Source organism: Alexandromys fortis, unplaced genomic scaffold (genome assembly GCF_014885135.2).
Source record: "Alexandromys fortis isolate MF-2015 unplaced genomic scaffold, M_Fortis_MF-2015_v1.1 scaffold_51, whole genome shotgun sequence".
Taxonomy (NCBI): domain Eukaryota; kingdom Metazoa; phylum Chordata; class Mammalia; order Rodentia; family Cricetidae; genus Alexandromys; species Alexandromys fortis.
The window spans coordinates 11,201,783-11,217,653 of record NW_026067925.1 but is presented as its reverse complement, the minus strand read 5'-3'; the positions used below and the strand labels follow the sequence as shown (position 1 = coordinate 11,217,653).

The 15,871-nt window shown below is 46.2% G+C and overlaps 1 protein-coding gene across 1 annotated transcript in view; it reads right to left on the bottom strand.

The window, feature by feature from the left end:
- Positions 1-265: 265 nt before the first annotated feature.
- The window catches only part of Dusp10 (dual specificity phosphatase 10), a 40,559-nt gene continuing 24,953 nt past the window's right edge, over positions 266-15,871 (bottom strand). The window contains exons 3-4 of the mRNA XM_050142861.1: positions 5,792-6,163; positions 266-1,422 (exon numbers count right to left, since the gene is read on the bottom strand). Of these exons, the coding sequence (XP_049998818.1) occupies positions 1,157-1,422; positions 5,792-6,163 (638 nt within the window). The 3' untranslated portion in view covers positions 266-1,156. The remainder of the gene's footprint in view (positions 1,423-5,791; positions 6,164-15,871) is intronic.

Sequence of the window (15,871 nt, the reverse complement as noted above, 5' to 3'; positions counted from 1 at the left end):
TCATCTCCATCTCCCTATGTGAAAGCCCATGCTTTATTCCTAACTATGCTATGTGTATAATACCAGAGGCAAGAAGAGCGTGATCCTAGCCAGATAAAAGAGGGGTGAGTGCAAAGAACGACACATCCCCAAAAGAGTTTCATTTATGTAATGAAATAACTTTACACCATCAACAAAAAAACACCAAGATTTTTTTTTTGCGAAAAATATTTTTAAATAAAGTTTTGTCATTTTTTTTTACATTCTGATATACATATGTAACAAGGTTTATGGCACTGTAACCAGAATCAAATCAAAAAAGAAAAAAGAGGAAAGAAATGAAAAAGAAAGAAAAGAGGGAGAGGGTGGGAGGGAAAGCCACTGGTGTTGCTGAGTTCCTCTCGCCAAGCTGGTGTGATCTGTCACTCGCTGCCAGCTCTAGCTCACCCTCACACTCCAAACACCATTTTTATTGCACAAGTGCCAGCAAAGGCACATGGTATAACGGTCAGTTTCCTTCTATTAAAAAAGAAAGAAAGGAAAGAAGTTCTCTCAAACCCAGAGAAGGGGGATAACTACCCAGAGCATGAAACACACCAAATCAACACTGCTCTCTCCAGAGAGCGCATGAGGGGGTCTGAGACCACTGAGGCTGCCCGCCCTTCTCTTCGCACCAGTGAGCGCAACAGGGCATAGTTTGTTGGGGTTTCTCTTCTACAGGGTTGGCCAGGTAGGTTCCAGGTCTTTGAGAGCCAATGTCTTTTCTGCTTACTTTTGGGTCTTTGTAACTGAAGGGTGGTATCTTCGGTCTATGAGCCCGCACAGACGATTTAGTCAGAAACCCTACAACAGCTAACAAGCAGAAGTGGGGAGAAACAGTTTCAGAAGCTTTTTATTTGTTGGCTTTAAAAAAATGACCTTTTTAACCTCCTTGCAAAAACAGACGAAGAGAAGTGGCTCTCAATGGCATCAGAAGTTCTAGTCTCCTCACACTTATTAAAAATCGTCTTTAGACAGGTCTGCTGCCTTTCACAAACATTCCCCCAAGATAAAAAGAAAGAAAAAAAAAACAGAGAAGAAAAACAGAAAACAAAAAAAAAAAACCAAAGCCAGCCCCAGCCCCTTCACTCCTGTCCGGCATCTCACAGAGCCAAGGCCCTTTCCGTCCTGTCTGCTGTCACACAACCGTCTCCATGCCCATGAGCTTTGGTGTCAGGATCCGTGGGGTCACGCCATTGTTTAGGTCTTCCTCAAATTCCAGCAACTGCCCCATGAAGTTGAGGTTCGGGGAGATAATTGGTCGTTTGCCTTTGACGAACTTGTAAGCGTCAGTCATGGTCATCCGCGTGTGCTTCATCAAGTAGGCGATGACGATGGTGGCAGAGCGGGACACGCCGGCCTGGCAGTGGATGAGAAGGCCCTTTCCACACTGATGAGCTTCCTCTGTGGGACAGAGAGACAGGCGGTGAGGGGAAGGAAAAGAGGGGGAGCAGAGGGAGATCAGGGTTTCCTTTGGTACAGAAAGAATGGACTCAAACGGTTTTACAGCATAAGGTACCAGTGAGTTCTACAAGTTCAAGTCACAAGCTACAGAAATTGGCTATAAGCAGGAATGCTGGTAGGTATTTTCTTAAATTATTATAAAAAATTGGGGGGATACACATGCCACAGTGTGCATGGGAAGGTCAAAGGACAACTTGGGGGAGTCAGTTCTCTTTCCACTGTGAGTCTGAGGATTGAACTCAGGATGTCTCTCTTGGCAGTAAGCTCCTTCTACCCACTGAACTATCTCACTGATCCTCCATTTTTTTTTGAGGCATGTGTGTGTATGTGTATGTGTGTTGCATGTGGGTGTAGATGAATGTTTACATATATCTCGGTGCATGCTCACATGTGTCTGTAGAAGGCCATAGTTGATGTCATGTGTCTTCTGGATCACTCTCCATGTTATATGACACAGCATCTCTTGCTGAACCCAGAGCTCACTATTTCTGTTGGTCCAGATACTCAGCTTGCTTTAGGGTGCTCCGTCTCAGTCCCTTGTGCCATAGGATTGCAGACAGGCTGTCAGAGCTACATGGCCTTTATGTGGGCTCTGGTGATCCAAGACCCCATCCTCATGCCTGCTGAGTCATCTTCCCAGCCCTGCCCCTAGAGTTCTACATTTGGAGAGAAGATGGAGGAAGGGAGTCGTCATCTATGGGAACAGCACCTGTCACAGGAGATGGAGGAAGACAGAAGCTAACCTATCACATTGACACGCTCATGACAAGCAAGCTGCTATGCTCGCCATAAATGTGAGCGGACCTCTCTTTCCCCCCATCTTGCTTCTTTTCTATCTTCTATAAAATCATACCGAAAGGGAAAAGTAAGGAAAGGCCGACAGAGGAAATGGAAATTATGTTACATACACCAATGATCATGAATGATAAAATTCTTCTTCTATTTAACAATGTTAGTTCCACTTTCCAGGTTATATGATGATATGACTGAAAAACTAGTGCTATTAGCAATGCATCGCCTACACGCTAGACACACACATCCCTGCCTTTCTTCATCCTATAGAAGGTTATTCTCTAAGAGGTAGCATTTAATGTGTAAGTTTTACTTAAATCTCCATGGAAGGAGAGAAATAAAGCTCAGCTAGGAAGTTCCTACACTCAGCTTCTCACCGACTTGTGGAGCGCAAAACAACCGCATGGCCCTCTCCCATGTCTTTAACCCCTCACCCCCACATACACTGTTCCTACGCGGCAAGCATTTAGAAGGCAGGATTCCCAAGTAGTTTAGAACCGAGAGCAACTGAAAGTGGAAGGTTTAATACTAAAAGCTTTGGATGCCTGTGAGCACTGGACAATATTTCAGTGACACTTCTTGATTAAAGTACAGCCCCCACCCCAGAAAGGGTCCCCAGGGGAATGCAGGTCAGTGATCAGGTAGAAGAGAAGGGGGTAAAGAGATTCATCCCTTAGCTTAAATCATCTGCACCAGCTGCTTACCAGAAGACTAAGAGACAAAGAGGACATAAGTCTTTCTTACCAACCTATAGACTAGCTTGGATCAGGAGAGCCCAGAACAATGGTTTAAGAAAAATCTCCCTTTCTCGACTTCCCCTCGGCACGCCCTAAATGACTTCCCAAACCAAGAACATCAAACATGGCGGTTAGAGAATGACCAAGGTGCATCGCGGGTTTGACCACCTGTTCCACTAACCCACTAGCTGAGTGACCTCGCAAGTCTTCTGACCCCCAAGACCACAGTCTTCCTGCTTGGCTAATTCCAAAGATGCTAGCTCACCAGCCTCTGAAACTGTGGCGATTAAATTCAGCGGTTAAACTGGCATCGTTAAACCCTAAACCTGGGCATTGCTTAGTTTAAATCAAACTCAGGAGAATGCTATTACACTGTGAACCCTGCTGTGCTTCCCCCCCCCCCCCCCCCCCCCCCCCCCCCCCCCAAGCCATACTATAAAATTTCAGTTTATCCAGTCAGAGGACAAGAACAACAAAGTTGAGCCTGAACACATGATCCTGAATTGCCCTGCAAGCTAAACGTTGCTTGTGATTAGTTTTGTTTTCTTCTAAAGAGCAGGTAAGCCTGAATAATCCAGAAAGAATGTGAGCACCCTGGCTGTAATCTTAGAACAAGCCCATCCCTTGCTACTCACTAAGTGGAAAACAATTTCCCAACTTCCTCCACCTGGAATTAAGTCAGAGGGACTCTCCTTTCTCTAACAGCCTCTATTGACCAGGAACTTCCTCGTCTACCTGGGGACAAGCATTTCTCACTCATGATTCAAGGCTTGGCTTGAACTTTATGGATGAAGGATCCAGGGCATCTTTACCCAGTGCTAGGAATTAATTAATGGGGCATGGTAAACGTGGGCCCAGAGTTTTGGATAAGGAGTCCTGGCTAGGAGTCTAGATTTTTTTTACTTATCATCCCCCCTCCTGCCATGTGTATAGGTACCACAGCACACAAGGGAGGTCAATGTGGGTCCTTGCCTGTCACCACCTCCTTTGAGTTGAAATTTTTTGAGCCTACACCAAGCTAGTTATCCTGTGAGTGTCTAGGGGTTGTCCACCTCCCATCCCATAGGAGAGAAGGCATTATAAACATGCATGCCTGCACCTGAATTTCCTTGGGTTCTGGGGATGGATTCAAACTCGGGTCTTCACTTTCCCTACTGTGCCGTCTCCTCAACCACCAGTTCCCTCTGGACACTAGAACTCCTGACATGGAAAGGTCACCTGACATCTGAGTTTAAAGGACACTCTGGCTATCTGGCCAGCGTGTCCATGGTAGGGCCCAGCATTGGAGGACAAACTGGGAAGGAAAACAGGCAAGCGAGAGTCCAGAACTGCCAGCTTGCCAACATATCCATCACCCTGTGGCTGCTCAACTGGAGACAATTTTTCTGTCAAAACAGTGACAAGCATGAGTGACTTTGAGACAGAGACCCGTGACAACCTGAGGCAGTAATGTGGAAAGCATTGGGCTACCTCTTTGGGCCGATAAAAGCCAGAGTCTCTTGGAAACAACAGTGAGCATCTGTCATCTGCCATATTGTCCTTGTCACCCTGAGTCTGGCCACAATGTGGCAAGAGCTACCAAAGCTAAGGTCAGCATCGAGCTGGTGGTTACATCCTTCTGAGGTTAGAGTCTAGAATTGCTAGGATGTCCCTTCTTGGGTCCTACAGGGGCCTGATCTTTCTTGCTTCCCCGAGCTTGAGACCAAGTGTTAAAGCAAACATGTCCCTTCTCACAAGCACTAATAATGTCAGTCCTTCTCACTCATCAATGTTTACGAACTGAGATCATTTAGGCAGAAGAACACAATCCGGCCAATTCTTCCTTCCCTTGTCTGTAAGGATGCAACATGAGAGGAGACTCAGCATGGTGTGCTCAGCTTTCTGAAGAAGTTTCTTCAGAACCAACCCTTTCACAAATGTTGCCTTGGCCTTGGCCTCAAGAGAAGAGGCCACACACACTGTGACTCAGCATAATTCATGGTGCTGAGTGGTAATCACTTTCCCTATGCTGAGCGAATAAAGCTGAACAAGGTGGAAGGAAGGTGAGGACAGTTAAGAGGTGATGTCACAGTCTCTACTTGGTGTGCCCTTCAGGGTGGGGGAGGGGGACGGGGCTGCATGGACTAGGCAGCAGGACTAGCTCTGACCAGTTCCTCATGCTCCCCCCTTCATTCTCCTGGTCATACAATATCTAACTGCCAACCTCCACCGTTGCTCTTTGTTTCCTGGGGGATAGACAGGAACTTGTGGTCAAACAGATGTTGGACAAAGACAGATTATCTCTTTAGTTTGAACATGAAATGGCTCCACAGACTTGTGTCAAATGCTTGGTCTCAAGCTGGTGGCATCGCTTCTGAAGGTCTTTAAAACTTGACAAGAGAACCCTTGCCTTGGGAAGTAGGTCACCCACTGTGTGTCACTGATGGCAATACGTTATCCTGGCCCCTCCCTTCCTAGTCTCCATGAATTCAGCAGTCTTCGTCATACGCTCCCACTGCCATGATCTGTCCTACCACAGGCCCAGAGGACCAAAGACTGAGATCATAAGCCAAGATAAGTGCTCCCTTCAGGTCAGCCTCTCAGGTAGCCATGGAAACAGAAACCTCACTAATTCAACTATTCTTTTACATCCATCCAGATAGTTCTGAGACTTAAAGGAAGGACAATGGTTTAGGTAGTTTGCTTGTTTTCCCCTGGCCTAGGAATAAACCTTGGACCTAATATCAAATCCAGGACTCAAGGGAAGGGAGAGCTCCCCGCACACCCTAGGCGATAGTTACCAATGAATTCAAAAGCCTCTTCAAAGTACTGCCGCAGGTTCTGCTTGTTGCTGTCAGTGGCCGGCAGCCGCTTGTAGTTGAAGAGGCCTTTCTCATAGTGGTAGAGGGGAAGGTGAGTGGTGACGTTGATGACATAGCCAATGTTGAGCCTCTGCATGGTGTCTAGGTCCTGAGCGTCCTGCTCATTGCCAAGGAACAGGAAGGGCAGGATGGGCGTCAGCTCTGCGTTCTCGATGTCAGGGGTGGTGGGGACAGACTGAGGTAGCATGCTCGAGGCCGCCGAGGCGCCGCCCCCCACCTCCCGGCACTCTTGGAGCTGGAGGGAGTTGTCACAGAGGTTCTCATGGTTCTGCTTAAAACTACTGAGTCCCCCTGGAAGGAAAACACAGAGAGCGCATATGAGTAAGACGACAGAGCCCACAGCAAAGGTTGGCTTCCCCACAGAGATGAGTGCCACTGTGGCTAGGTCCATTCTGAACACTTTTAGAATAAAAACAAGAACCAGGAGTCTGTTTGGGTATGGAGAGCTGCTTCAGAGGGCTTCTGCTCCCTTACTGCACAAACTGGGCCAAGGTGCCTGGGAACACGTTCCACACAACAACCCAGTAATTTCATCAACTGCATATTTATTTGCTTCTACCAGACACAAGGTCCCTGGGCCTATAGAGAGCCTTCCACTTTGGGAGTGGAGAAAAGCAGGGACGACACTGTCCTAAAGAGAACGTCTGCTTGTATCCTGGCACTGTGCACATGGGTCCTGTACCATTTATAGCTTCACCTTAGTGAAAGCCAAGTTCATTCCCTATGTAGCAGAGTAGTTACAAGCAGGTGCCGTGGAAAAGCCAGGCTGTGCTGGCTGTGGTCCTACTACCACTGCTGACCTGCCTGCTGAGTTGTGCAAGATCTCTGTGCAAGATCTCCGTGTATCTCGGTAACCCCACGAGCATACAGTGTGTGTCTCAAGTATATAGTGTGTCTCTCTGCGTGTGAGTCTGAGATGGGCATAAACACAGGCCAAGTGTTCAGTACACCCTCCCCCTCCAGGCTTGCATGGTCACTCTGCATGAAGTAACTATTTCGATTCATGTTATTGCTATGACTGCCCAAAGGTAGAAACAGCAGAGGGGAGATGGGCAAGGGAAGTTAGCGCTGGGAGAGCGGCTCAGGATCTACCTGACTTTCCACACGGGTTCTTGACTTCCAAGAGAGTGGCGTGTGAGAATGGTCCGCTTTCCTGTCCTTAGCTTCTAGAGGTTTGTGAGCACACTAACCTGCTAATGGTGACCCTGATGGATCTCCTAACGCACACTCTGAGCTGGAGGCTCTGCTCTAACGCGAAGGGCCGGGTCAGAAACACTTCAAAGGTCTGGGCTGCACCTGTTCCCCCACTTTCAGCATGCAAACAAGGCCTTGTGATAGTATAGTCACTTATGGAAATCACACGGCCACAGGTGTGTGAGTAGACACATGGGGATGTTCGTGCAACATCATCTACTTAACCGTGGAAGCAGAGACCTGGCCTGGCTCCACACACACACACACACACACACACACACACACACACACACGAGTAAACATACACATAAAAATAGTAAGTTTAAAAAATAAAAGGCTAAGTAAATACAATAATAAAACTCAATAATAATTACGTTCATCCATAGAATATTAGGCAGCCATTAAAGGAATAACTATATAAAGACTATAAAAAAAGAAAATGCTTCCATTTAATGTTAAGTGACAAACAGCTGATTCAAAACTTTCTGCAGAAACCCTAAACCCTATACAAAAAAAAAAAAAAAAAAGAATTACAGAAATCTACAGATCGGAGTTTGTCACTTGACTTGTCTATTCTTATGTTACACACAATTATGCATAAACAAATCTGAAGGATTATGAAGCTCACATTCTACAAGGTACATGGGAGACATTAAGAGACCTCGGGCGGGGTCATCAAATGAGCATAAATCCCAGAAGAGCAGGATAGGACACTCGAAGCCTTCTGGGAAAATGAGAGGCACCATGAAGTTCCCAGAAGTCATGTCTCGCCAGTCCCAGAGGTCTTAACAGTTTGTGCATGAGGTCGAAAGCCCAAACCCTGAACAGGACATATGGCTGTGCTGACAGGGCAGGAAGTCCATCTGTCTACCACCACACTCTTCCTCATCTCGTCTCAGTTTTGACCACTAGAGCAGGGGACCCGAACAGAGCATATCCCCAGCTGATGGGCACAGCCAGCTGTGTGACAGAAGACCAGTAGGAAATGGAGATGACCCACAGACAACTCAGGAGGGCTATCCTGGGCTCAGACAAAAAGGAGAACAGTGGGGAAAAATGGTTTAGAGGCGAGCACATAGGAGCTTTAAATTCATTTTGACTTCGCTTCTGTAATTAAACTCTGCCCTTGGTCTTCTGTTTAGAAATCAGTATACCCGGGTGACTAGCCCAGAGGGAGCCTTCCAAATACAATAAAAAAAAAAAGCAAGACACTAGAAAACATCACCAGTGAAGGCGTAAAAACTACTCCCTGACACTTCCCCAAACTCCACAGAGGACACTGGAAGGAGCTGTGTTGAAATCTGCCGGGTTCCACAAATTCCACAGTAAACAGTCCCATGCTGAATCTGCCAGGGGGGCCCGGTTCACTTTTCCCTTAAGAAAAAGGCACTTGGCAACATTTTTTTCCATATACGTTGAGGGGAAGGACTGGGAAACTGAACTCAAAAGAGGAGGCTGGGAAGTGGGGGAGGAGGATTCTCGCTTTTACTTAGTGTATTCAAGCAGTAATTTGTCTTAAAAGCAGCTAGCTAGAACAAAATAAAAATAAAAGCATGCCAACCCCCTCCTACCACCTCCCCCCACACAAAATACCCAGCATAGAGCTTTTTAAAATTCAGCCTCAGCCCCTCCTTTCCCAGTGACATCAGCCGGAGGCTCCCCACCTGCCCAGTTGCCATAGAGTCACACAAAGACACACAATGACATCAGTTGGCATGATATCAGCTCTTTGAATGCAAACAATACAAGAAGAACTACTTTGTTTAAAGCCTCGGGTACAACTGTGTTCTGGGGAGCCAATGACGTAATGCTAACAGGTGGCAAGGGGCCTTCCATTTGCCTAATGTGGGGAGAATATGGGGGAGGGGCAGGTCAGAGGGAGTCTGAGGCCTGGAGGCTTCTAACATAACGTGTTGTGTGCCTGTGTGAAATGGTGTGTGTCGTATGTGTGAGACATGTGGGAAAGGCTATCTGTACGGAGAGAAGAGGGGAAAGGCCATGTGACCCAAACATCTCAGCTGGACAAGGAAGGAAGCTCTCACTGAGGGTCTAAAGGGAGACTCCAGTTAAGTCTGCTCATGCAGGGCACCCATCCTCACACAAGGGTCGTGTGTGGGGACACGCGGAAGTGGAGGCTCTCTCCTGGATGGCCTTTACGGCAGTCTGAAACAGTAGTATCTCACAGAAATTCAGAGAAATCTGCACGGAGGTTGTTCTTGCCTCTTAGGGGTGAGTGTGGGGATGGCGTGGGGCCCTGGGATTGGTGGCGGCAGCAGAAGGGAAGAGTAGCAGTAAGGATGTCATTTTTGGCCCTCTGACCCCATCAAATGGTTACCCAATCATTTAATTATGTTTGGCATGGTTATATTAGAGCTACATGGGGCTGGGAAGATGGCTCAGTCAGCAAAGGGCCAGCTGCACGAGTATTATCTGAGTTCAGATCCCCAATACCATTCTGAAGGCAAGGAATGACGTATATGTAACCCCCACAGTGGGGAGGAGAAGATGGTTCCCTTGTACTTCACTGGTCAGCTTAGCAAACACACACACACATGTGGGTGTGCGCACACACCCACATACACAGGCACGCACACACACAAGAATAAAAGCATCACTACCACACTATTGGAGTGGAGGGAGTCCAGTATGGTGGATGGAGACACATGGGCCCAGTCTACGGTCAGGACACCACCTCCTAGGAACTTGCCCTTGGGAAGGATCAGCTTACCATAAATCAGGCATAATATAGCCTATGCATTGTGCTGGGGTAGTAGACACCTATGTGAAGTTTATAGATACATCACATGGCAATGAATACCAAGTTTGTCGAAATCATGAAATAAGAGCTGACGTCATACAAAAACTCGAACAAGTGAATGTAAATAAATAAATAATAAATAGATAAATATATCTTAGTATTTACTTATTTGATATTTCTCTGTATATCTGGCTAACCTGGTATTAAGTCTATCAAGGTGGCCTCAAGCTCATTGTCATCCTCCTGCCTCAGGCTCCACCCTGAGTACTACACCGTCATGCCCAGCTTAAATTTTTACTTATGAAATAACTAGGAGCCAACTTATCCAAGGAGTTTTAAAGTCTGAATGGCACAGTTCTATCTTAAAGTACACAGCAGGATCCATCTTTCCCGAACAACAGCTCTGACTTTCCCCTGGATTAGCTTTCCCAGTGAAGACTTGGGGCTCCCGGTTCTGCCAGAAACTGGGCTTTTCACATATGAAACAGTTTTTATCCTTTCCCCAGTGCCCACTCCAAACTGGGCCGGCTTCCTGCACAGAAGCAGCTTGCAGTTGTCAACGCAAATATTTCTGAGACACGCACAACAATGCCGAGAAGAAGCGTTTTCAAACCTGGTCTCAAAATCGGGTTTCCTCTGCTGCCTTTGAGTCCATGAGTTAGTTTGAAAGGTGACCAGAAAATATCCGGTACTTTAAAAGAAAAATAGAGCTAGGTGTCACCTGCTATGGCCAGGTGAGTTCAGGGGCAGCCCGGGACAGTGACAGACTCTCACTTTGGTGGGAAAACCCGCCTTTGTAGCCAAACTTTTGCTCCTGCTGCTGTTAGCTACGGCCATGCCTTCTGTGGTGTGATTCTCTTAGTGCGGGGCTAAAGAACCAAAGCTCACACGCAGAATCCATAAGCAGGAGACGGCCAGGCTCTACAGAGGCTAGTTAGAAGTGAGGCTTAGCCAGAAATATAAGGAGAACAATGCCTGAAGGTCAATGAATAGAATTAGCATCTAGAGAACGGGGCTGGGGGAGGGTAATATTCTAAAACTGTACTCTTGCTGTTTGGGGCAAAAATATTGCTTTTCTTACTGTGTTCTCAGTCAGGACATTGGTAGCAGTGAAGACCAGGGACTGGAAAGAGCAAGTCTGAATGAAAACCGGATCCCAGCCCTAACCATCTGCATTACCTCCTGCAAGTTATTTCACACACCTGCATCTCAGCTCCACATCAGCAATGTGAACAAATCTATCTCACAGATCTGAGCGCAGACACAACTCTACATAATACATCTTACAGACGGCAGAATTCCTGGCATATAATAAATATTATTTTGTAGACCCCCCCCAGTAGAAACAATAATACACCAGGGCAGTCTCCTAAAGTTCTGTAGGCACAAGATAAAAGACTGAAGCTTAGCTGGTGTCAAGTGTCTAAGGCAGAGACGTCCAGAGATGGGGGGCAGAGCATCTCACACCCACCTTAATATGAGAAATATACGGAGTTCCAGCTACAGTGATAAAAAGGATTTCTACTTTTCGTTGTCTTTGAACTGATTCATATTTTCCATAGATGAGACCGGCTATTTGGGAGCACCAGTAACTTCAAGCTGAGTACCAGGAAGCATCAGTTGTCTTAGGGTCCTGTCCTGTGGGAAACTATACTTCTTTCCCAAGGAGAGTGACAGGAAGCTATACTGAAGAAAGAGGAAGAGAGTGAAGGCACCATGTCCCAGAGCAGAAGGGATGAAACAAAGAGAAACAGGAGAGGAGCAACAAGGGGGCTGAGTCCAGCAGCATGGGTGAGTACTGGGTGAAGACTATTCTTACACATAAACCATTTAGTGGCTTCTTCAAACCATCATGACTGCCGTGGCTGTGAAATGCCAGTGTATGAAGAGACATAATCCAGGAGGCATCTTTAAACTGTAAAACCCATTTAGAAGCAGAGAGGGGGCTGTGGCCTTGGTGGGGGGGTTTCCCTGGAGATGTTGCGTCTCTGCAGTTAGCCCTTTATGACCAAGTGTTTCAGAGGAACTGAGGAGGGTCAAGTAGCAAAAGCTGTATTCCTGACAAACTTGCTGAGAATATATGGGGGAAAAGTGTATTTGCAGAAATGATATGTAAGACTACGATATATGGTCTCAGAAATTATAGAAATGAAATTATGATGGCCTAGGGCTATGGTTCAGTTGGTAGATGGCTCACCTAGGATACACAGACCCACACAGAGCCCTGGGTTCTATACTCAACACCACATAAACTGGGGTTAGTGGCATAGACTTGTAATCCCAGCAGTTGAAAGGAAGGAGGCAGGACGATCAGACATTCAAAGTCATCCTCTGCTACAAAGTAAGTTCAAGGTCAGCCTGGGTCATGTGAGACCCTGTCACAAATAAACACATAAAATTATGAAATAAAACCACATGCACACAATTATAAACCTCTGTGAGCAACTCAGTCCATTAAGACATGGTAATCTGAAGAAGAGTATACAACACATACTACGTACGTACAGAAAATATCCCTAAAGAATGTAGGGACCTCTAGGTCCTCAAATAGTTGAGGGTTCACAACCTTTCTCAGAGCTGTTCCCCTAAAGCTTCAGCAACCAGATGTAGGTGTGTAAAATGAGGCTAGAATAGTCTACTTTTGTTTTATATTATACAATATTATATTTTGTAAAAATATTCTCTTATTTATGTTTCCAGATTAACAGCTTTGGTGGAAGCGGGCTTCCTGGGAAGAACACTTAATTTTTAATTTGTACATAGATCTCTCCATCTCCTACAGGGGGGCATGCAACTTGCTGCGATGTTAGGTATAGCAAGAGCTTTAGGGGAAGTAAGTAGAGAGCTATGGGTTTGATCTTATGAAATCATTTTTAAAGATCTGAAACACGAAATAAATGTGTCTCCCTGGTATCTAGTGACAAAGCCTACCTAGGCAGAGATCACTTCAGGCATAGTGACACATACCCGTGGGCCTAGCACTAGGGAAACTACAGGTAGGAGGATCAAGAGTTCAAAGCCAGCCTGGGCTACATAAAAACCCATTTCAAAGACAAAACCAAAACCCCTCACAAACTATTTCTTACCCCAGTCAAAAGGTCATTTTTGTTCCTCGCTTTAGTTGATCTGACTCAGTCAGATAACATTTATTTTGAAAGAAGAAAAGGGGGGAAATCTGGTAAATCTATACCAGAATTTTCTTGAATTGGGAATTCATTGAATCATTTCTTTGGACTTTTGTGTTGGACAAAAGAATATGCCCTGGACATTTCCAGGAACTAGACACCGAAACAGTCTTCTAACGCTGATTATTTGTGCTGCCCTCCCAGTGACTGCCACTCCTCTGCCTCAACTGTGTAGAGTGTTAAGAAACCAAAACCAAAAGCCTAGCCTCTGGAAAGAAGCCTTACTGGCTGGGAATGCACTGAGAGACTACAAACCAGCAACTGCTTCCTCCTGGTAGCCCTGTGTGCTCAGCAAGAGGCTGGCTTCCCAAACTGTGGTCCTATGCCCATCCACCAGCAGTCAGGGGGCTGACGCCTACATCCTGCTCATGATGCTGCCTTCAGATGTTTCCTTTGATAATGTCTTTACAAAAACTTAAACAGGAACATGCTTTTAAAAAACCTGTTCTGGGGTGCTGAGCGATGGCTCAGTCAGCAAAAGTCCTCGCTTTGCAAGCATGACGACCTGAGTTTGGATTCCCAAAACCCACACAAGAAGCACGATCGGGTGGCATGAATCCCAGCACTGGGAAGGCAGGCATAGGAGGGTCCCCAGAGTTTCCTGGCCAGCAAGCCTAACTCAATTGGTGAGCCTCAAGATTTGACTGTTTCAAATAATAAGGGGGAGAGTGGTTGAGGAAGACACCAAATGTCAACCTTTGACCTCCACATGTGCATAGACACAGAGAGAGAGAGAGAGAGAGAGAGAGAGAGAGAGAGAGAGAGAGATGCATATATACACAAACACCACCCCATCTCAAAAAAAAAAAAATCTTGCCTAAAACTTTACCTGCAAAAAGTAGACCTGAGTCATCAGGATTCCGTGATTTATAAAAACTGAACCTTTTTTTGGAAGCCTTCCAAGACATGTTGACGCTGGAATGTTTTATCAGAGTTTGCCTGATTTCTCTCTGCCCCACCACCGCACCCTCCCATCTCTGAAGCAGCCCAGGGCTCTTCAAGTCCACAGCTACAGAAAAGAGCTGGGGATTAAACCGGCCTGCAGAGGAGAGGCAGTCCTCACCAAAAAGGCGGTCGTGGGTCAAAACCCCATGAAGGGAGGCGTCCTTCTAACCCTTCACAGCCTACAACCTTCGGGCTTTCGGGAGTAACCTGCATTCAGGAAGCCACACATGAAATGTGTGTGTTTGAATAACAGGCAGATCAAGGCTACTTCACAAGTATGTAAACACAGCCTGCTCCTTTAAACCTGTGACCTCATTTATTTACATTCGTACAGAAAGCACAGCCAGAAGCGACAGCTGATGACAGTCATGTAACTTTCCACAACGACGGCAATTAAAACGCTCCAGGCCTGCTTTCACGCACACATGACTTTTATGTGAACCGGATTCAGACTGTAAGATCTCTGAGTCCCTGTGCCAGGAACTGACTTAGGCTTTGCTCAAATCACTGTGATTCTAAGGGGGAGCAGCTCTCCCCAGACCTGGGTTCCTTCCCATCCACCTGCAGCTGGCCTCTGCCTCCTGTTTCCCTTTTTCCCCACTTCTGATCTCTATAGTAAGTACATCATTACATGTGCACACCTACCACACACACACACACACACACACACACACACATACCATCACCACCACCACCACCACCACCAACAAGAACAACAACAACAACAACAACAACAACAAAAAGATTAAGTGAAGGAATGGGTACAAAAAGGTAACAGAAGAACAGCCAAGTTCTGGCTTCTCCAACCTTGCATGTCTTAACAATTCTGGCCTCTTGAGCTATGAGAGAACTAATTCTTGTTGCTTAAGTTACCCAGCCCATGCTGTTTAGTTAGGGCAGCCTGCTGTGGTTTGGATATGCTTTGAGCAAATCCTCCAAGTTCAAATACTAGGAGCTCTGTCTGTAGTGTGGTGATGCCCACAGGTGGCAGAACCTTTAACAGGCGGGGCACAGCAGCAGAGAATAAGGTCAACAGGCCCTGGACTTGCAAGAGATGAATATTTCTCATAGACCCAAGTCAGTACCAGTGAAGGCAGGCCTAGGTCATGAGCGTCTTTGGCCTTTGGCCTCCATTCTTGGCATATGATCTCTTCTGCACATAATTCCACAATGGAAATGCTATCCACAACAAAGTCTTCATTCTAAAACCATGAAATCAATTTAAAAAATGTTCTTTGTAAAGCCTCTGGCACTGAGCATTTTGTTATCGCAACACAAAACTGACTAATACATACTAATACCATGCCACTTTTCACTTTATTTCCCAGTTGTACTGGGCGGTTTTGTGTGTCAACTTGACACAAGCTAGAGTCATCAGAGAGGAAAGAGCTCAGTTGAGGAAATGCTTCCATGAGACCCAGCTGTAAGGCATTATTTGCTCAATTAGTGATCAGCAAGGGAGGGCCCAGACCATGGTGGGTGGGGCCATCCCTGGGCTGGTGGTTCTGGGTTCTATTAAACAGCAAACTGAAGGGGAGGGCGGTGGTGGCGCAGGCCTTTAATCCCAGCACTCGGGAGGTAGAGGAGGGTGGATCTCTGTGAGTTCAAGGCCAGACTGGTTTACAGAGCCAGTTCCAGGGCAGGATCCAAAGCTACAGAAAAACTCTGTCTCAAAACCAAATGCCCTTCAATTGAAGAATGGATGAAGAAAGTATGGAATATATACATATTAGAGTACTACTCAGCAGTAAAAAAACAAGGACTTCTTGAAGTTTGCAGGCAAATGGATGGAAATAGAAAACACTATCCTGAGTGAGGTAAGCCAGACCCAAAAAGAGGAACATGGGATGTACTCACTCATATTTGGTTTCTAGCCATAAATAAAGGACATTGAGCCTATAATTCGGGTTCTTAGAG